The sequence below is a fragment of the Schistocerca piceifrons genome, chromosome 3 (genome assembly GCF_021461385.2).
Source record: "Schistocerca piceifrons isolate TAMUIC-IGC-003096 chromosome 3, iqSchPice1.1, whole genome shotgun sequence".
In the NCBI taxonomy this organism is placed as follows: Eukaryota; Metazoa; Arthropoda; class Insecta; order Orthoptera; family Acrididae; genus Schistocerca; species Schistocerca piceifrons.
The window spans coordinates 846,072,825-846,096,368 of NC_060140.1; the positions used below are offsets into that span (position 1 = coordinate 846,072,825).

Below are 23,544 nucleotides of genomic sequence, written 5' to 3' on the forward strand. Positions count from 1 at the left end.
CCTCCACCAAGGCTGGTGGCACGACGCATGTTTGGAGCTGCCGTTCGCTTCAATTACAGAGTATCCAGACACTACCATGAACCATGGGCAAGAAACGTGATTCATTCGATCGCGCGGCGCGATTCCTTCAATCCACGGTCCAGTCTCGGTCATCCCGTGCCCTCAGGACTCGTAATTGTCGCTGTAGCTCGATCAATGTGAGAACACGCAAGATTCGTCTGCTGCTGAGTCCCGTTTTCAACAGTGCGTGCTCCGAATAACTTGTGCCTGCCCCAGCACGGTATTCTGTCATCAGGTCTGCCACAGAACGCCGCCTATCCTGCTTCACAGAGCAGCCAAGCCTACGACCTCCACATTCCCTACCGTATAAGGGTGTAGAAGTGAAAGAGACTGCACAAGGCAGATCAATTGCTGGCCTTATACCCAAATTGAAATCATTGCAAACAAGGGAAACTCCAGCATTGGTTGTATAAATTTGAAACCTATTTCTTTTATTGTTGGATATAGATTTCAATCACACAGTGATCACTTTCAGTACACGACTATAATCATCCACAAAATATGACTTCAAACATAGTTGCTCAAAGTGAGGAACATGACAACTAGCTTAATTGCTGGGTATTTCCAATAGAAGAATTATCCATTCTTTGCAATACTTGTTGTGTGGTCGTGGTGCTCAAACTTCCCAATGGATTCCAATCTCAAGAGAAATCATATTTATTATTTTATGGCATGTATCGTATTGTGTATTTTACTGCTGGGTCGATTGTCTGGTTGTGTGTGAGCCGCGGCGCCATTGAGTTAGCACACTGTTCTGTCTGGTGGCACTGGCTCAAAGGTAGTATCGACTATCCCTCCTGCAGCCCCATTGTCAACATCTACGAGGAAGATTTGGTAACTGTGGGGTGTGCCCTTAGAACGTCTCTGCTTGCCGATATATACAGGATGGTCCATTGATCGGAACCGGGTCAAATATCTCACGAAATAAGTGTCAAACGAAAAAACCACAAAGCACGAAACCAGACGGCGCTGTGGTTGGCCCGCTAGATGGCGCTGCCATAGGTCAAACGGATATCAACTGCGTTTTTTTAAGGAGGAAACCTAATTTCTTATTACATATTCGTGTAGTACGTAAAGAAATACGAATGTTTCAGTTGGACCACTTATTTCGCTTTGTGATAGATGGCGCTATAATAGTCACAAACATATGGCTCACAATTTTTGACGAACAGTTGGTAACAGGTAAGTTTTTAAAATTAAAATACAGAACGTAGGTACGTTTGAACATTTTATTTCGGTTGGTCCAATGTGATACATGTACCTTTGTGAACTTATCATTTCTGAGAACGCATGCTGTTACAGCGTGATTACCTGTAAATACCACATTAATGCAATAAATGCTCAAAATGATGTCCGTCAACCTCAATGCATTTGGCAATACGTGTAACGACATTCTTCTCAACAGCGAGTAGTTCGGCTTCCGTAATGTTCGCACATGCATTGACAATGCGGTGAGGCATGTTGTCGGGCGTTGTCGGTGGATCACAATAGCAAATATCCTTCAACTTTCCCCACAGAAAGAAATCCGGGGACGTCAGATCCGGTGAAAGTGCGGACCATGGTATGGTGCTTAGACGACCAATCCACCTATCATGAAATATGCTATTCAATACCGCTTTAACCGCACGCGAGCTATGTGCCGGACATCCATCATGTTGGAAGTACATCGCCATTCTGTCATGCAGTGAAACATCTTATAGTAACATCGGTAGAACATTACGTAGGAAATCAGCATACATTGGACCATTTAGATTGCCATCGATAAAATGGGGGCCACTTATCTTTCCTCCCATAATGCCGCACCATACATTAACCCGCGAAGGCCGCTGATGTTCCACTTGTCGCAGCCATCTTGGATTTCCCGTTGCTCAATAGTTTATATTATGCCGGTTTACGTTACCGCTGTTGGTCGAACGACGTTTCGTCGCTAAATAGAACGCGTGCAAAAAATCTGTCCTCGTCCCGTAATTTCTCTTGTGCCCAGTGACGGAACTGTACACGACGTTCAGAGTCGTCGCCATGCAATTCCTGGTGCATAGCAATATGGTACGGGTGGAATCGATGTTGATGTAGCATTCTCAACATCGACGATTTTGAGATTCTCGATTCTCGCGCAGTTTGTCTGCTACTAATGTGTGGATTAGCCGCGACAGCAGCTAAAACACCTACTTGAGCATCATCATTCGTTGCGGGTCGTGGTTGGCGTTTCACATGTGGCTGAACAGTTCCCGTTTCCTTGAATAACGTAACTATCCGGCGAACGGTCCGCACACTTGGATGATGTCGTCCAGGATACCGAGCATCATACGTAGCACACACCCTTTGGGTATTTTGATCACAATAGCCATACATCAACACGATATCAACCTTATCCGCAAGTGGTAAACGGTCCATTTTAACACAGGTAATGTATCACGAACCAAATACCGTCCGCACTGGCGGGATGCTACGTGATACCACGTACTTATACGTTTATGACTATTACAGCGCCATCTATCACAAAGCGAAAAAAGTGGTCCAACTGAAACATTCATATTTCCTGACGTACTACACGAATATGTAATAAAAAATGAGGGTTCCTCCTTAAAAAACGCAGTTGATAGCTGTTTGATCTATGGCAGCGCCATCTAGCGGGCCAACCATAGCGCCATCTGGTTTCCCCCTTCAAGCTAGACGAGTTTCGTTCTTTGTAGTTTTTTCGTTTGATGCTTATTTCGTGAGATATTTGGCCCGGTCACGGTCAATGGACCACTCTGTATATACGGGTTCTCTGACCCGCGAGAGAGGCACGAGTTTGCGGATTGGCGGTAGCATCGCTGCAAGAGGTGGTCACGAGGTTCGAGCGGCCGAAGCCACGAGCTGTGCAAGGAGGGCCAGCGCACAGCGAAGATAACGAGTACTTCAGCCGGTCAGCGTCGACTATAAGCAGCAGGCCGACATCCCGTCGGTTGGTTGACAATACTCGTGTCAGATGACCGCTCGTGGGCGGGCGGGCCTCTTCTACCTGGCTTTCATCGGCACCACTCAGTAACCGTTGTGACGCACCGTGGATCCATGGAACTGCTTGCTGATAAAGGGGAGTAACATTCTGTAATCCTCGTGGTGATTTGTTTAATTTTCAACCTGCCCTCCTTATTATTTTCTCGTTTGTATCCAACCCTCAGGGTTTTACTCGGTCGGCTCTTTGGGCATAAATAAAGGCAGTAGTATTGTACTAAGACAAAAGCTGTAGTTTGAAAATTTGCCCCGCTTTTGCATGGCCTTTTCTTTTTAGTTTGTATCCGATCATTATTGCCCTAATTAACCAGCTCTTGGTCGTAAATAAAGCCGGAGCAATTGTACTAAGGCAGAACTGGGGAGCAAAGAAATTTGTTGTGAAACTTGACTAACAGAAGGGATTGGAAGATAGAAGACATTCTGAGACATCAAGATATCATCGATTTAGAACTGGACAGAAATATGGGAGGTGAAAACTGTAGAGGGAGACAGAGAGACGAGTACAGCAAGCAGGTTCAAACATTTGCAGATTGTAGCGGTTAGTTAGAGATGAAGAGGCTCACACAGGATATGGTAGTATGGAGAATGGCACATCACCAATCTTCAGACTGAGGATCACAACAACAAAAAAGTCTGTAGATGGAAGCTCCATTTGTAGTCGGGTCCATCGGTAAGAGTGTTGCCCATGAGAAGCAAGAGTATGAAGAGATTTCTGGAATGCAGTCGGTTGAAGTAAACTTCACTCCACGATATTTCAACCGGACACCTGCCAATCATCTTCAGGTGAGTCATCGAAGACTGATGGCTCACCGGCAGATGAGTGGCAGGTGTCCAGATGAAATATTGAAGACTGATGGCTCACCTGAAGATGACTGGCAGGTGTCCGGTTGAAGTATCGAAGACTGATGGCTCACCTGAAGATGACTGTCAGGTGTCCAGTTGAAATATCGAAGAGTGATGGCTCACCTGAAGATAACTGTCAGGTGTCCAGTTGAAATATCGAAGACTGATGGCTCACCTGCAGATGACTGTCAGGTATCCAGTCGAAATATCGAAGAGTGATGGCTCACCTGAAGATGACTGTCAGGTGTCGAGTTGAAACATCGAAGAGTGATGGCTCACCTGAAGATGAGTGGCAGGTGTCCAGTTGAAATATCGAAGAGTGATGGCTCACCTGAAGATGACTGTCAGGTGTCCAGTTGAAATATCGAAGACTGATGGCTCACCTGCAGATGACTGTCAGGCATCCAGTTGAAATATCGAAGAGTGATGGCTCACCTGAAGATGACTGTCAGGTGTCGAGTTGAAATATCGAAGAACGATGGCTCACCTGAAGATGAGTGGCAGGTGTCCAGTTGAAATATCGAAGAGTGATGGCTCACCTGAAGATGACTGTCAGGTGTCCAGTTGAAATATCGAAGAGTGATGGCTCACCTGAAGCTGAGTGGCAGGTGTCCAGTTGAAATATCGAAGACTGATGGCTCACCTGGAGATGACTGTCAGGTGTCCAATTGAAATATCGAAAAGTGATAGCTCACCTGCAGATGACTGTCAGCTATCCAGTTGAAATATCGAAGAGTGATGGCAAATCTGAAGAGGACTGTCAGGTGTCCAGTTGAAATATCAGAGACTGATGGCTCACCTGAAGATGACTGTCAGGTGTCCGGTTGAAATATCGAAGTATGATGGCTCACCTGAAGATGACTGTCAGGTGTCCAGTTGAAATATCGAAGAGTGATGGCTCACCCGAAGATGACTGTCAGGTGTCCAGTTGAAATATCGTAGAGTGATGGCTCACCTGCAGATGACTGTCAGGTGTCCAGTTGAAATATCGAAGAGTGACGGCTCACCTGAAGATGACTGTCAGGTGTCCAGTTGAAATATCGAAGTGTGATGGCTCACCTGAAGATGAGTGGCAGGTGTCCAGTTAAAATATCAAAGACTGATGGCTCACCCAACGATGACTGTCAGGTGTCCAGTTGAAATATCGAAGAGTGATGGCTCACCTGAAGATGACTGTCAGGTGTTCAGTTGAAATATGTAAGACTGATGGCTCACCTGAAGATGACTGGCAGGTGTACTGTTGAAATATCGAAGACTGATGGCTCACCTGCAGACGACTGTCAGGCGTCCAGTTGAAATATCGAAGAGTGATGGCTCACCTGAAGATGACTGTCAGGTGTCCAGTTGAAATATCGAAGAGTGATGGCTCACCTGAAGATGAGTGGCAAGTGTCCAGTTGAAATATCGAAGACTGATGGCTCACCTGAAGATGACTGTCAGGTGTCCAGTTGAAATATCGAAGACTGATGGCTCACCTGAAGATGACTGTCAGGTGTCCAGTTGAAATATCGAAGACTAATGGCCCACCTGTAGATGACTGTCAGGTGTCCAATTGAAACATCGAAAAGTGATAGCTCACCTGCAGATGACTGTCAGGTATCCAGTTGAAATATCGAAGAGTGATGGCAAATCTGAAGATGACTGTCAGGTGTCCAGTTGAAATATCAGAGACTGATGGCTCACCTGAAGATGACTGTCAGGTGTCCGGTTGAAATATCGAAGTATGATGGCTCACCTGAAGATGACTGTCAGGTGTCCAGTTGAAATATCAAAGAGTGATGGCTCACCCGAAGATGACTGTCAGGTGTCCAGTTGAAATATCGTAGAGTGATGGCTCACCTGCAGATGACTGTCAGGTGTCCAGTTGAAATATCGAAGAGTGACGGCTCACCTGAAGATGACTTTCAGGTGTCCAGTTGAAATATCGAAGTGTGATGGCTCACCTGAAGATGAGTGGCAGGTGTCCAGTTAAAATATCAAAGACTGATGGCTCACCCAACGATGACTGTCAGGTGTCCAGTTGAAATATCGAAGAGTGATGGCTCACCTGAAGATGACTGTCAGGTGTTCAGTTGAAATATGTAAGACTGATGGCTCACCTGAAGATGACTGGCAGGTGTACTGTTGAAATATCGAAGAGTGATGGCTCATCTGAATATGACTGTCAGGTGTCCAGTTGAAATATCGAAGAGTTATGGCTCACCTGAAGATGACTGTCAGGTGTCCAGTTGAAATATCGAAGAGTGATGGCTCACCTAAAAATGACTGGCAGGTGTCCGGTTGAAATATCGAAGACAGATGGCTCACCTGAAGATGACTGTCAGGTGTCCAGCTGAAATATCGAAGACTGATGGCTCACCCAAAGATGACTGACAGGTGTTCAGTAGAAATATGTAAGACTGATGGCTCACCTGAAGATGAGTGGCAGGTGTACTGTTGAAATATTGAACACTGACAGCTCAGCTGAAGCTGACTGTCAGGTGTCCAGTTGAAATATCAGAGACTGATGGCTCACCTGAAGATGACTGGCAGGTGTCCGGTAGAAATATCGAAGGCTGACGGTTCACCTGAAAATGACTGTCAGGTGTCCAGTTGAAATATCGAGGAGTGATTGCTCACCTGAAGATGACTGTCAGGTGTCCAGTTGAAATATCGAAGAGTGATGGCTCACCTGAAGATGACTGTCAGGTGTCCCGCTGAAATATCGAAGACTGATGGCTCACCCAAAGATGACTGACAGGTGTTCAGTTGAAATATGTAAGACTGATGGCTCACCTGAAGATGACTGGCAGGTGTACTGTTGAAATATCGAAGAGTGATGGCTCATCTGAATATGACTGTCAGGTGTCCAGTTGAAATATCGAAGAGTTATGGCTCACCTGAAGATGACTGTCAGGTGTCCAGTTGAAATATCGAAGAGTGATGGCTCACCTAAAAATGACTGGCAGGTGTCCGGTTGAAATATCGAAGACAGATGGCTCACCTGAAGATGACTGTCAGGTGTCCAGCTGAAATATCGAAGACTGATGGCTCACCCAAAGATGACTGACAGGTGTTCAGTAGAAATATGTAAGACTGATGGCTCACCTGAAGATGAGTGGCAGGTGTACTGTTGAAATATTGAACACTGACAGCTCAGCTGAAGCTGACTGTCAGGTGTCCAGTTGAAATATCAGAGACTGATGGCTCACCTGAAGATGACTGGCAGGTGTCCGGTAGAAATATCGAAGGCTGACGGTTCACCTGAAAATGACTGTCAGGTGTCCAGCTGAAATATCGAAGACTGATGGCTCACCCAAAGATGACTGACAGGTGTTCAGTAGAAATATGTAAGACTGATGGCTCACCTGAAGATGAGTGGCAGGTGTACTGTTGAAATATTGAACACTGACAGCTCAGCTGAAGCTGACTGTCAGGTGTCCAGTTGAAATATCGAGGAGTGATTGCTCACCTGAAGATGACTGTCAGGTGTCCAGTTGAAATATCGAAGAGTGATGGCTCACCTGAAGATGACTGTCAGGTGTCCCGCTGAAATATCGAAGACTGATGGCTCACCCAAAGATGACTGACAGGTGTTCAGTTGAAATATGTAAGACTGATGGCTCACCTGAAGATGAGTGGCAGGTGTACTGTTGAAATATTGAACACTGACAGCTCAGCTGAAGATGACTGTCAGGTGTCCAGTTGAAATATCAGAGACTGATGGCTCACCTGAAGATGACTGGCAGGTATCCAGTTGAAATGTCGAAGACTGAAGGCTCACCTGAAGATGACTGGCAGGTGTCCACTCGAAAAATCGTGTAGTGAAGTTTACGACGATCGATTGCAATCCTGAAATCTCTTCGAACATTTGATTCGCCGGGAGAATTTTAAATTTCACAGAAGCAACAGTTTTGGTCTGGGACTGTGTGAGGCACACAGTTCCAGTTCAGCAGACGGGTGAGTACCCTAACAGAGAGAGTAATGCTCATTGTCGTTTACGGCTCACCTGCATGTATTCGGCCCACTGCGGCATCTTGGAGAACTGTTCGTACGCGTCGAAGATCGGGCAACGGCCGACCATGACCAGCACGGCGTCACCTCCAGGGGCAAGCAGGTCGCAAATGTTGGACAGCGCAGTCCTGCGGAGAGATTAGAAACTACACCAGCAGGCGACGAGGGTTGCAGAGCAGAAGCTCCACGTTAGTAGCACGCACTTCTCACTTACCCCCACTACAGAAGATGTTTTAAAACAGTAGTTCTGCTTAAGAGCCAATATTAATACTGAAGGGCGACACCTCTGGCCTCTTACGATAGGGGTGGGGGTGGTAAAGCGATCACTCAAAGAAAGAAATTCAATTTTCGCCAACCCATGGCTACTGATAGACACTTACCGCTTACACGCTTTGATTCAACATATTATAAAGTATCACACGAAATATTTTTAAGTGAAAAAGAAAACAATATACTGGAACTACATGCATTTTCATGAAGGCTTACGAAGTGACTCATTTTCGGTGCCTAGGCGGGTACTGTGGCCAGTGCCATCACAACAGGATCCCATATTCGGTTTTCTGGCTTCGGGGCACACTTTCTAGTTATCTTCACGCCCTACTGTCTGAAAGAATACCAAGAGCCTGCAGCAGACCGTTTACAATCGGCCGTTTGTACTGGGCCAAATATGACAGAGATGTTAAAAGTAATTGAACTTAATTAATTCAAATTTGTCACAAAGGGGACGGAGAGGTGGATGCTAGCTTTGTATATAAAAAGGTTTAGATGTCAGTTTTATATGTTGTAAAGCATGTGTTTTTCGGAGGTAAATCTTATTGGGGTAAACACTTTGGCCACTTGTCCCGATCGGACGACATGTCCGCATTAGTGAGCCAACTATATTCGTAGGCCAAAGGACATTGTTTGAACATTGCATGGTAAAAAACTAACGGACCACACCTCGCCTGCCTGTCTCACTAATGACGATGGCGACGTACACTCAAACGCCAAAGAAACTGGTATAGACGTGAGTATTCAAATACAGAGATTGTAAGGAGTATGCTTCGCCGGCGATGGGCGAGGCATGACAGAATCTCTGACCAGAGAGTAGTTTATTGTTAGTTGTTGCTTGTCGCGAGTCTGCGCTAGTCTGCGCGAGTAGACAGTAGTAGTCAGTCGGATACAGTAGTAGTGGACAGTAGTAGTCTGCGGGAGTCGGCATGCATCGGCTGTGTGCTCTGCGCGACTCTGGTCAGGGTTCTGGAGGATGAGTATTGTTGTAGAAGGTAAAGAAGCAGCCTTGCGCATAATTAATAATGTATGTTAATTGTAATTTAATTTGTTCAGGAAAAATGCCCCAATAATAATTTTTATAATATGAAGTAAATCTTTTAAATAAAAGTATTCATTTCAATCTCCAATGCATTACCATTACTTGCAAGAATAAAAAAAATATATATATATATACGCCAGCATAGCACGAAGCTGTGTCGAAGAATGTATAATTAAGAGCAGATATATTTGCAGTCTTTTATTGAGGTAAGAATTTTTGCTTTTTTATTTAGAATACAGGGCCGAAGGTCAGCGCTGCTGTCCTTATAAAATTTACCAGATATTATTATTTCTGTTAGGAGGTTACATTTGATTCATGGTTCATTATTTAATCAATATTATTGTGGGTTCATGGTCAATTTTCATTCATTAATTTTTGTGTGAGGAGGTTACACTTGGCTCCATTTTGCATTTTTATTTAACAATATTCCGTGCGGAGAGGTTACAAGGTATGTAAACAGGCAGAATACGGCTCTGCTGTCGGCAACGCCTACTGTATATAAGACAAAAAGTGTCTGGCGCAGTTGTTTGATCGGTTACTGCTCCTACAATGACAGGTTATCAAGGATTAAATGAGTTTGAACGTGATGTTATAGTCGGCGACGAGCGGTGAGACACGGTATTTCCGAGGTAGCGATGAAGTGGGGATTTTCCCGTACGACCATTTCACGAGTGTAGTGTGAATATCAGGAATCCGGTAAAACATCAAATCTCTGACATCGCTGCTGCCGGAAAAAGATCCTGCAAGAAAGAGACCAACGACGACTGTAGAGAATCGTTCGACGTGACGAAAGTACAACCCTTCCGCAAATTGCTGCAGATTTCAATGTTGGGCCATCAATAAGTGTCAGCGTGTGAACCATTCAACGAAACACCATCGGTATGGGCATTTGGAGCCGAAGGTCCAGTCGTGTACCCTTGATGACTGCACGACACAAAGCTTTACGCCTCGTCTGGGCTCGTCAACACTGACATTGGACTGTTGATGACTGGAAACATGTTTGCTGATCGGTCGAGTCTCGTTTCAAATTGAACCGACCGGATGGATGTGTACGTGTACAGAGACGATCTCATGAATCCAAGGACCTTGCATATCAGCAAGGGACTGTTCAAGGTGGTGGAGGCTCTGTAATCTTGTAGGGCGTGTGGAGTTCAAGCGATATGGGACTCGTTATACGTCTAGATACGACTATGACAGGTGGCACGTACGTGAGCATCCTGTCTGATCACCTGCATCCATTCGTGTCCACTGTGCTTTTCGACGGTCTTGGGCAATTCCAGCAGGACAATGCCACACTCCACACGTACAGAATTGGTACAGAGTGGCTCCAGGGACACTGTTCTCAGTTTAAACACTTCCGCTGACCACCAAACTCACCAGGCATGAACATGATTGAGATATGAGGGATGCCTTGCAACATACTGTTCAGAAGGGATCTCCAGTCCCTCGTAGTCTTACGGATTTATGGTCAGCCCTGCAGGATTCGTGGCGTCAGTTCCCTTCAGTACAGACATTAGTCGAGTCCATGCCACGTCGTGTTGCAGCACTTCTGCGTGCTCGCGGTGGCTCTACACGATGTTAGGCAGGTGTACAGTTTCTTTGGCTCTTCAGTGTATATATCAAAATTTTATAAGCACTAATGAGGTTGACCAAGTTGGCATGAAGGGATGGAATTCTCTGTATGACGCTTTCCCTATTTTTAGCACCAACGTTAATGCTGTCTGATTGGTTCCACATTGAGTAACAGCAAGTGCAAAGCACTAAACTGTAAGAGTAGGGTACATAAATTAAACAAATGGCTACTGCTGCTGTAGATCGAAAGAACCAGCTTTGGAGAGTGATGCAAAATCTGGAAACTTCCTCGCGTGCGAGGCAACATAGATGATCACCATATACTACTGTCTCCCGTGAACAGTTCCGTGCTCGCCACCCCAAATCTGAAACTGTGAGACTAGTGTGGCATTGGGTGGTCTCGAACGACGGACTCCACCGCGATCTCTGCTATTTCCATCCTCTCTCCCATCTCCGAAACGAACTCCCCTCAAAATTATCCCGGAAAAGCTACTCACCCAAAATACGCTCCACGAGTAAGTACCACAGAAAATGCTCACTACCGACTGACGTGCGACAGGCACACTCTTCGCTAATCGGATAAACATATTCCAACACGCAGCCTGCCTCCGTGAGGAGGAGAAAGCATTTACCTCAAGAGAGAGGCTTGCCGCCTAAAGTTACAGTCGCCCACGGTACGTCTACTGACGTCATCGCCTCATTTGCTATCACGATGCTTTTTTTTTGCGCACAGAGGAAACCGCTTGGCGTGGGAAAAACTAAAGAGCTCTCAAAAACACTCGAGTGTGCTGGCGGCACTGCGTCTAGCACCCAGAAGTGCGGTGCTATTTCGGACTCTGAGGAGATACATTGTACAAGGCGATCAGGTACACTTGTCTCAAAGAAAGTTGATTATAAGGCCGCCCCGGAAACACGTGGAAATTCTTATGACATTTTTTCTGCTCACAGAAATCAATTTCATGGTCGCCGGCTCGTCGTGCGCCATGGCCTGAAAGACGTAAAAAAACAAAAGGCGTGCGGCAATGGGAAAAATGCGCCATGGTGGGGTTTTGTGTTAGCCGCCCCGTGATGCGAAAACAGCGACCGGTTCCCGCACTGCCCCCCCCCCCCCCCCTCCTACTCTGCAGCTGTACCAGCGTCTCCTCGTTTCCGCCTGCCCAGAACTGCAGCCTGCTAACACAGGCACTCTCCGAGCAGCGTGTTTGTCCCTGCACGGTGCCAATACAAACAGTTCTCAAAATTACTCGACAGAGAGAAAGAGCCGTCACTTCTAATGACCCACGAAAACTAAGCGCTTTACCACCACCTTCGACCACTTTATTAAATATCATATTGTCCTTCTGCCTTCATATTTCGATAATCCTGCGTTAGACTCGTATGTACTGATGACTGATTTAATTAAAAATGATAGGACGCAAGCCTCCTTGAGTTGCAGTCTTTCAAGAAGCATAATGTCGTACGGGCGTACTGACCTACGAATCTTTGAACACCGCAAGAAATCAACGTTATTGTTACACTGTACTCCTTCCTCATGCGCGTTTTCGGGGGGGGGGGGGGGGTGCATTCCGCCATGACTTTATTTTTATGGATGGCAGTGCGCTACCGGCTCCAACACAGCACGTCAAGGAGCTCTCGGGAAAGATATTCGGCGAATGAACCGGCCCGCCCGTTCCACCGACTCAAATCCCATCGAGCACGTGTCGAATGAGTTGGAGAGACGGGTTGCAGCACGTCCACAGGCACCAAAGACCACCCAGCAGTTGGGGGAATGGATCGCCCTACCACAGGAACTGCTAACCAACCTCGTGACCAGCATGGGAGCACGCTGCAGTTGCCACCTGTGGCGATCACACAGCCTTTTAAAAATTGTGTCCCGCCTTTTGTGAAGTCCAGGGAACCATAACAAATCGCAGTGACTTCAGTGTGTAACTCCCTCTCACGTGAAAGATATATTATTATATTTATTATTTAGCGTATGCCTAATATAGACATATCATGAAATTAAATTACATATACATATGTACATATTGACACACAAGAAACTTGAGTTTGTCTTTACAACTGAATATCCAGTCCTTCAATCCAGCGCACTGCATCTGGAGTTGCTAGCAGAAGTCCTCTTTGGCGCCGTGATAGGCACGAATCCTGCATTCACTGACAATGTGGTGAACAGTCTGGTATGGAGCCCCGCAGTCACAAGCTGGATCACGCAGCTTCTTCCACTTAAAGAGAGCATCCCTGCATCGCCCATGGCTGGTACGGATTCTGTTGAGAGTAGTCCAGGTCTTGCGTGGTAGGTCGAATTCACTTGGAAGTTTAGCACCTGAGAAGATGTTATGCAGGTGCACATCTGTCACTGCTTCCCACCGACATTTCCATTCTTCAAGAGGTTTTAAATCCTTAGCAACTATGTCAGCAGCGTAGCACAGAGTTGGATGGCGTGATTTCAGTCTCTTACGATTTAGAAGTGGCAGGTCGCTATGTACGGGCACCTTAGAATTCCTGGAGATCTTGTGGAATTCTCTCATAAGGGCAGCACATCAGTGTAGATCAGGAGGCATTATGCGGTTAACAGTGGATGCCAATGAACTGGAGTAGATCTGATCGCGCCAGATATTATGCGCATTGTCGTATTCAGCTGGGTATCAACAAGCCTTGTATGATGACTGTTCGTCCAAACAGGTGCACAATACTCAGCACTTGAGTACACCAAGCCCAGAGCTGAAGATCGCAGGGTGGTTGCTGAAGATCCCCAGGTAGTTCCGCATAGCTTATGGAGGATGTTGTTTCGAGTCCTCAACTTCTGAGCTAAGTTAAGAAGGTGTTGTCTGAAGCATAGTGTACGATCCAGGATGACGCCAAGATATTTTGGGTTCCAATTATATGCCCTATACGTGACTCCTGGGTGGTGCTAATTGAGCAACAGTGATTACAGGCAGCCAGACTATCCATAAGATCTCCTGGCAATGACATATCAACTAAAAATTATTATAATTTTACTCAGGTGGAATGATTCATGAGAGGAATCATTATTTCACCCTGAACCCAGTTATTGTATGAAGATCTGTGTTGAAAATTTCCTTTCAGAGACAAAAAGAAACCTCGGTGAAGTGCTATTATTATTATTATTCATTTAATTACTGATCTTATTTTATTATTATTGTTAATGATTCAAGGAATTAGTTCTTTAGTATTCAGTCTCTCTAAGAAAAGCGTTTAGGTCATCGAAATGAATAAATAACCAAACAGATTTCACTAGACGACGTTCATGTTCAGGGGATTGTCCACAGTAGACTAGAGATCTGCCACTGCACGCCGACTGTAAGCGGTACTCGATGTCTCTGCCAGTCGTCGAACTGTGTGCTGAATCTGTAGGAATCTTTGTCTACGTTAACTACGGTCCAATTCTCCTTTCTATGGAAGCCTGTCCGTCGAAGTGGATTTGTTCAAGAGTCTTTACACGTAGAATTTGCAGGTTTGAGCTTCCACAGTCCAAAGAAATGTCTCGTAGGCATGCACAAATATTTGAAAATGTGAAATCATAAGATGGAGAATAATTTACGCAATACACACCTTGTTTATGCTGCCGACAAATTGTTTTATTGGCTTATTATTCTCGCACAAAATCAGAAAATGCCTTCCAATTAAAGATGGCGGTCTCGCAACAATACCTTCTCTCTTAAGCCGTAATAAATTCGTCCATACTCATTAAGATCAGAAGCTAGGCTATATCTTTTCACAATAGTTAACATCGAAGCAAAGCTCTCCTAGTTCAAGGAATAGAGGAAGCGTCAGCGATAATGCTGCTTTCTCGCAGTCACTTTCGCGCGAGTACGCTTTAAATACTGTCTTGTGTACTTTGTATATTTCGCACTTGCGTCCTATTAATCTCTACGAGTGTCTATGAAGAAATGCTTTTCTGTTGTATCTCGCCGCGTGTTTCTTCCCGGTTCTTTACATCCTGTTCAGTAATTTCTTTCTATGTGTGCTCTAAGTTTCATCGAGCTATGTAGATTGCCAGTGACGCGTCATGCGAAGATTATTTTAGTGCTGAAGTTTTGCACAACAGTATACGAGGGGGGGGGGGGGGGGGGGTGAGAGGTGTCGTAATGTTTCTAACCTAACAAATAAAAAATGACAGAAATTTCATAACACCAGTTTATTTTTCAGTATACTACACGCGTACACTAATATACTCGCGGGCCCGCTCACTTAACTTCTGGAAACCATTCAGCTAAAAGGTCTTCGATTTTGAGTCCGAAAATGTGTTCACAGCATCAATCACTGCATCACCACTGTCAAATCGTCGTCCTTTGAGGTCTTTTTCTTTAGGTTTGGGAAAAGAAAAAAATCTGATAGACCAAAGTCTGGAGAAAATGGCGGATGACATAACAATTCGAACCCGCAATCACGCAGTTTCCAGCGCTGCGAGGGTTTGTTCGCCAGTGTGTTGTCCTGATGCAAAAGAACACCGCGCGCCAATTTTCCGCGACTTTTTTTCTTTATCTCTTCTGTCAAACGGGGCAGGAGGGTACAATAGTACGATGCATTGGTAGTTACGCCCTTTTCCAAGTAATCCACCATAATTACCCCTTCTGCAACCCAGAAGACCGGTACCATCACCTTACCGGCTGATTTTTGCACCCGCAACTTCTTTCGGGAAGGGGATGAAGGATGTTTCCATTGTTGTGACTATTGTTTTGTCGCAGGGTCAAAGAGGGGAGCCCAAGTTTCGTCCATTGTCACATACCTTGCAAGAAAGCCGTCTTCATCCGCTTCAAATTGGAGGAGTATTTCTTCACAACACAGCACACGCTGCCTTCTCTGATCTGCTTTCGAGTCTTTCGGAACGTACCGAGATGAAACTTTACACATTCCCAAAATACCAACAACAATGTCATGAGCACGCCCATGGGAGATTCCGAATGTGGTTTCAATGTGATGCAACGTTGTTAGACGATCCTGAAAAATCGTATCGTGAATTGCAGTCACTGATACATCAGTGGCAACGGTGACAGGCCTTCCGTTCCTTGGCGCATCTTCCACACTCGTTCTTCCACGTTTGAAGTCGGACACCCAGTTTTTTACTGTTGCATAAGACTTAACACTGTCCTCAAGTGTATTCCGCATGTCCTCCGAAATTTCCTTGCGTGTTATTCCCTTCAAATGAAGATATTCAATTATATCATGGTTCTTGACTCTCTCGATATTCGCCATTTTGCTTACACTACGGTATACAACGCATCCTAGCGGCAAAAACTACGAGGCTGGAGCCGCGAAATTTGACTTGCATACCCACGAAGGGTCACCGTAAAAGTAGGTGGTGCTGTTTATGCGAGACATTACGGTAACTATCTCGGGCTAGAAACTTTCCGACCGCCCCTCGTATAGAGGAATGTAAGTAATTTGGAAAAAGAAATAAAAGTCTATTCTCGCCTCCACAAGCACATTTATAAACTGTATCGGAATAAGAACTAAGGACCCATTATAGTCCAGCAGCACCTCTCAATAGCTGGCAAAGTTTGTCTATGATGAATGTAGTAAATCGGTATTGAAAGACATTCAGGATCTATGTGCATATTCCAGCAACATTCACTTTACTGTGAAAGCCAAAGACGACTCTGCACCGTGTTAGCCTGATGTTCACTTATTTTGTCTAAACCTTGCACTGTTCGCGCAAACCACGTCGTCAGAGTGGTGACTGATGGGATCGACAGTAAATATGAAACGCGTTCATTGTCGTTGCCATCGGCTACCGCATCGAGTGCCGACTTGGTTCTCGCGAGTGGTAGTTACAACCAGTAAGCCTCAGAGTCATTGAAGAATCAAACTACCATGTATAAAACTGGTTTAAATTTCCGATTACTTTACTTTATGAGTTAATGTGTTAAAAATTTGAAGTTACAGGTGTAAGGGAGAAGAAGCTTCGAAAACGTCTGAAATTATTGTATGTTTAAATTTTGTTGGAAGGCACTAAGTGCTCTCATTACCAAACGCTAAGTGAGTCTAGTCTGGATAAATTGCGCTCCGTTTTAAACGAGAGCTAGTTTTTAACGCATCTCAGTATTTATGATCTCACATCTGCTGAAGTGTGTGTCATACAATGATTCAGTTTTGTAGGCACATTCAGTAATATATGTGGATACCGTATACAAAATCTTCCCCTAATAGAGTTATAAGATAAGAACTAATAAATTAAAACATCATGCCTCATGCACAAATTTTACTTCATGAACATCAAAATGTAGTAAGCGATTAACTTATATACTTTCATTTTGTATAGGGGAAAGGGGGGTCAAAGAGGAAAAATTTCTTAAATGTTTGAAGTTATGGTAAATTTATATGAAAATGGATAACAGGGGAAGAAAGGGAAGGGATGGGTGGGTATTCGTGACTTCCCGCTGCAGAGGGCATTGTGGTAACTGTCCTACACAATATTTTCAGCATTTGGTATTGCATTACCACAATGCCCTGTCCGGCTGGAAGTCACGAATCCCCATCCATCCCTTCCCTTTCTTTCCCGATTCTGTATTTTCATATAAACTTAACCACAGTTTCAATCATGGAATACTGTTGACCCCGGAAACTATTAACATGGTTCAAATGGTTCACACACATCCATGCCCGAGGCAGGATTCTAACCTGCGACCGTAGCGGTCGCGCGGTTTCAGACTGTAGCGCCTAGAACCGCTCGGCCATCCCGGCCGGCAAACTATTAACATCCTGAATCATTAAACAGGTTAGCCACTTAGTAATACAGTGAGGTGGCAAATGTCATGGGATAGCTACATGAATGTACACAGATGGCGTTAGCATCGCTTGCACAAGATATACTCTGAAGAGCCAAAGAAACCTGGTACACCCGCCTAATATCGTGTAGGGCCCCCGTGAGCACGCAGAAGCGCCGCAACGCGACGTGACAACGACTCGACTAATAAGTAGTGCTGGAGGGAACTAACACCACGAATCCTGCAGGGCTGTCCATAAACCAGTAACTGTACGAAGGGGTGGAGTTCTTTTCTGAACAGCACGTAGAAAGGCATCCCAGATATGCTCAGTAAAGTTCCTGTCTGGGAAGTTTGGTGGAGAGCGGAAGTGTTTAAACTCAAAACAGTGTTCCTGGAGCCACTCTGTAGCAGTTCTAGGCGTGTGGGGTGTCGCATTGTCCTGCTGGAATTGCCCAACTCCGTGGGAATGCGCGATGGATACGAATGGATGCAGGTGATTAGACAGGATGCTTACCTACGTGTCACCTGTCAGAGTCTTATCTAGACGTATTAGGGGTCCCATATCACTCCAACTGCACACGCCCCACACCATTACATAGCCTCCACTAGCTTGTATAGTCCCCTGCTGGTATGCAGGGTCCATGGATTCATGAGGTTGTCTCCATACTCGAATACGTCCATCCGCTCGGCACAATTTTAAACGAGACTCGTCCAATCAGACAACATGTTTCCAGTCGTCAACAGTCTGATGTCGGTGTTGACAGGCCCAGGCGAGGCATAAAGTTTTGTGTCGTGCAGTTTTCAAGGGTATGCGAGTGGGCCTTCGGCTGGGAAAGCCCATATCGATGATGTTTCGTTGAATGGTGTGGTGAGCGTACTGTAAGACCTTCGGTACACACACCATCAAATTATTTGACTTGTCGCTCTAACGAAGTAGGCGAGTGTCAGCAATATGTCTCGTGGTCTTATTGTGGCGTGTTTATCTTCTGCCGTTAGGTCAGACGATAGAAATGGCACTTGCATGCTTAGAGTAGCAAATTGACCGTGACCAACTTTAAACAGAACTTGATTAATTTTCACACACATTTATTAAAATAATAACAAGCATAAAAATTACTTAACTTGGTTCTGGATGCTATTTACAATTGACAATCTGAAGTTCCTTTGGTATTGGTACGTTAATCTTATTCTCACATATATATCTCTGATACTTGGCAAAAGTGTCTAAACATTTATCTTCATGGCTATGTACAGGAATACGGTAATCTTATTAGATGCAGACCGAAACTTGACTACAGACTGGTACAGACAAATGCAGACTGGTACAGACAAATGCAGACTGACTAATCAGAGGTCTGTACACTCGTTATAATACCTTGCGTGTTCATGTATCACTGCGTGAGTGTGATCTGTGAGCAGAAAAGGTTCTACGTAAGCAGCAATCTCATTGGCTGCGTTACTTATTAATACGCGGATCAGCGGAAGCAGAATTTGGTCCGTCTCTATGGCAGCGCCATCTCGTAGTGTGGAGATGGATGAGCGCTGCGCCTGCGCTGTTGTGCTTAGCGGGGCGCGCTCTAGTGGGAAAGTTGTGTACTCGCTGACTACGCGGAACTATGCACACAACAAATGGTTCACACGCTGATACTTGTTGATGGCCCAGCATTGATACCTGAAGCAATCTGCAGAAGGGTTGCACTTCTGTCACGTTGAACGATTCTCTTCAGTCGTCGTTGGTACCGTTCTTGCAGGATCTTTTTGCGGCCGCAGTGATGTCGGAGATTTGATGTTTTATCGGATTCCTGACGTTTGCTGTACACTCGTGAAATGGTCGTACGGGAAAATCCCCACTCCATCGCTTCCTCGGAGATGCTGTGTTCTGTCGCTCGTGCGCCGACTATGACATCACTTTCAAACTCATTTAAATCTTGATAACCTACCATTGTAGTAGCAGCAACCGATCTAACAACTGCACCAAGCACTTTTTGTCTTATATAGCTGCCATTTCTACTCAGGTGATTCGTGTGAAAAGGTTTCTCACAAGATTATGGGCGCATGACGGGAATGGTAGTTGGAGCTAGACGCACAGGACATTCCACTCTGGAGATCGTTAGAGAATTCAGTATTCCGAGATCCACAGCTTTAAGTGTGTGCCGAAGATACGAAATTTCAGGCATAATTCTCACCACGGACAACGTAGTGGCCGACGACTTTCAGGTAACGACCGAGAGCCATGGCGTCTACATATACTTGTCAGTCCTAACAGAAAAACAACACATCGTGAAACTGCTGCAGAAAGCACTGTGGGACGTAAGACAAGCATATCCGTTAGGACAATGTGGCGAAATTTAGCGTTACTGGGCTATGGCAGCAGTGCCTTTGCTGACAGTACGACATCGCCTGCAATGCCTCTCCTGGGTCCGTCACCAGATTGGTTGGAGCCTAGACAAGTAGAAAACCGTGGCCTGGTCAGATGAGTCCCGATTTCAGTTGATCAGAACAGATGGTAGTGTTCGAGCGTGACGCAGACTCCACGAAACCAAGGACTCAAGTTGTAAACAAGGCACTGTGCAAGTTGGTAGTGGCTTCATGATGGTGTGGGCTATGTTTACATCAAATGGACAGTGTCCTACGGTCCAACTGAACCGATCATTGACTGGAAACGGTTATGTTCGGCAATTCACGTTCCCAAATAAGGATGTCAAGTCACCAGGTCACGAGTGTTTGTGGTTAGTTTGAAGGACATTCTGGACAATTCGAGCGAACGATTTGTCTTCCACAGATCGTCCAACATGAATCGCATTGAAGATTTACGGAACGCAATCGAGAGGTCAGTTTGTGCACAACATCCTGCACCGGCAACACTTTCGTAATTACGGACAGCTATGGATGCAGCATGACTCGACATTTCTGAAGGATACTTCCAGCGACTTCTACATCTACATCTACATCCATACTCCGCAAGCCACCCGACGGTGTGTAGCGGAGGGTACCTTGAGTACCTCTATCGGTTCTCCCTTCTATTCCAGTCTCGTATTGTTCGTGGAAAGAAGGATTGTCGGTATGCCTCTGTGTGGGCTCCAATCTCTCTGATTTTATCCTCATGGTCTCTTCGCGAGATATACGTAGGAGGGAGCAATATACTGCTTGACTCCTCGGTGAAGGTATGTTCTCGAAACTTCAACAAAATCCTGTACCGAGCTACTGAGCATCTCTCCTACAGAGTCTTCCACTTGAGTTTATCTATCATCTCCGTAACGCTTTCGCGATTACTAAATGATCCTGTAACGAAGCGCGCTGCTTTCCGTTGGATCTTCTCTATCTCTTCTATCAACCCTATCTGGTACGGATCCCACACTGCTGAGCATTTCAAGCAGTGGGCGAACTGTAACCTACTTCCTTTGTTTTCGGATTGCATTTCCTTAGGATTCTTCCAATGAATGTCAGTCTGGCATCTGCTTTGCCGACGATCAACTTGATATGATCATTCCATTTTAAATCACTTCTAATGAGTACTCCCAGATAAATTATGGAATTAACTGCTTCCAGTTGCTCACCTGCTATATTGTAGCTAAATGATAAGGAATATTTCTTTCTATGCATTCGCAGCACATTACACTTGTCTACATTGAGATTCAATTGCCATTCCCTGAACCATGCGTCAATTCGCTGCAGATCCTCCTGCATTTCAGTACAATTTTCCATCGTTACAACCTCTCGATATATCTTCTGGTAAACCTTGCGGGATGTAAGGTCGTGGTCCATGAAACTCTTCAGCTCCTAACGTTTCGTCCAGTGCTTCGCTGGACATCTTCAGAGGGGTGTTTCTCCTCCGGTGAGTCTTGCCGACTGACAGTCGGCAAGACTCACCGGAGGAGAAACACCCCTCTGAAGATGTCCAGCGAAGCACTGGACGAAACGTTAGGAGCTGAAGAGTTTCATGGACCACGACCTTACATCCCGCAAGGTTTACCAGAAGATATTTCATCCGGTCGTGAAAGCCTTCATACTATAACCTCTCGATATACCACAGCATCATCCGCAAAAAGCCTCAGTGAACTTCCGATGTCATCCACAAGGTCATTTATGTATATCGTGAATAGCAACGGTCCTACGATACTCCCCTGCGGCACACCTGAAACCACTCTTACTTCGGAAGACTTCTCTCCATTGAGAATGGCATGCTGCGTTCTGTTATCTAGGAACTCCTCAATCCAATCACACAACTGGTCTGATAGTCCATATGCTCTTACTTTGTTCATTAAACGACTGTGGGGAACTGTATCGAACGCCTTGCGCAAGTCAAGAAACACAGCAACTACCTGTGAACCCGTGTCTGTGGCACTCTGAGTCTCGTGGACGAATAGCGCGAGCTTTTTAGACGTCATGTCACGTGGAGTTGCTGCACTACGCCAGGGAAAAGGAGCTCCGGCACGATATTAAGAGGTATCCGATGACACCTGTCACCTCAGTGTGTAGATGCGTACCTCTGATCTGGCACCCAGTGCAGGCAGAAGAATGAGAAGACCTTGGAGTAGGGCCCCAGTCGCCACACCTCGAACTCCCGGAGGTGCGGCGTGCCGATGTCGAGAAGCTGGAAGTCGACTGTTGACTCGGGGAACCTCGAAGCGGCTTTGCGCAGCATGTCAGGGGAAGAATCCGCGGCGACGACGCGGACGCCGAAGGGCAGGCGTGGCAGCAGCTCCAGCACCGTGGTGTCTCCAGGGCCGCAGCCCACATCCAGCACAGGGAGGCTGCTGGACTCTGGACGCTCCAGCCGGTGGGACCAGTCCAGGCTGGAGCAGAGCTGGTCCAGCACCTGGGCTGCGAACTGGCACTGCCCGGCGCTCGCCGACACGTACTGCTCCGCGTCGGTCATGTCAGAGGGTTACCTGGAGAAGGAAGAAACAGACTTGGGTGTTATTCTGGATGAGCGCACAGCACTAGTTCCGTTCATACTGACACGATCGCCAGCTGGCATCTGGAGTGCGCCATGTATGAGAAACAGAATACAGTGGGGTACTGCCGAAGCTCTTAAGACTTGCGAAATATGGTGCCTCAGTTCCTTCACAATATTTTTTTAGGCACTGGATCAGGAGCAATTTTTTTGAGAATTATGAATCCTTTGGACGTCTACACTTCCAGAGCGATCATCATAGAAGTTCTACTGTCATCTATGCATACAGAGGTAGCTGTTATCAAGGATTCCATGATGTGGGTCTGTGATGCTGTCCACAAGCCATGTGCGTACACTCGTTGATGTGGTATCAGTTACGAAATTGTAGAGAGAAAGCTTTTAAAGCGCAACGGTTTAGGGCACAGGAAGGAAAGATCCATGACAAATGGCGGAAAAAAAATCTCTGCGAGAGTGTGGATAGGTACAGCGGGAGTTAGTGGATTATGCTTGGCAACAGCGCGGAGTTTATTGATGTATGCAAGAACTGGTTAGTGTTTGGATAGCTAACGTTCTTGAGAATGGCCGACAGCTGTGGCCGAGAGGTTCTAGGCGCTTCGGTCCGGAACCGCGCTGCTGCTACGGTCGCAAGGTTCGAATCCTGCCTCGGGCTTGGAAGTGTGTGATGTCCTTAGGTTAGTTAGGTTTAAGTAGTTCTAAGTCTAGGGGACTGATGACCTCGGATGTTAAGTCCCGTAGTGCTTGGAGCCATTTCCATTTCTTGACAATGTCTCCAGAGCCAACTACAGCGGTCTCGTTCCTGGGTCATCAGAGAAGTTAAAAAAGGATTGGGGTCCAACTCGGTGCAACTATTGTTTGCCTTGAAGGTCCCAACGCGGCAGGAAAATGCAAAAGTATACAGAAGAAAGACGAAATGGGAATTACGAGGGTCGTTCAATATGTAATGCCCCACATTTTATTTTCAGAACATATTTACTGTTAAGAATCAGAATTTGGCGAAATATAGATCAACATGTCTTGTTCATGTTCCATTTTTCTACGTAGTCTCCATCACGTTCTATGTCCATACGCCAACATTGTGGAAGAGAGCTTATTCTCTGCTGCATGACTGGCACTCTCGTCAT

General features: G+C 45.8%; 1 protein-coding gene across 1 annotated transcript in view; it reads right to left on the reverse strand.

Moving 5' to 3' along the window:
- The window catches only part of LOC124789669 (juvenile hormone acid O-methyltransferase-like), a 100,171-nt gene that overhangs the window by 46,364 nt on the left and 30,263 nt on the right, over nt 1-23,544 (reverse strand). Inside the window, exons 2-3 of the mRNA XM_047257105.1 lie at nt 21,993-22,397; nt 7,889-8,021 (exon numbers count right to left, since the gene is read on the reverse strand). Of these exons, the coding sequence (XP_047113061.1) occupies nt 7,889-8,021; nt 21,993-22,384 (525 nt within the window). The 5' untranslated portion in view covers nt 22,385-22,397. The remainder of the gene's footprint in view (nt 1-7,888; nt 8,022-21,992; nt 22,398-23,544) is intronic.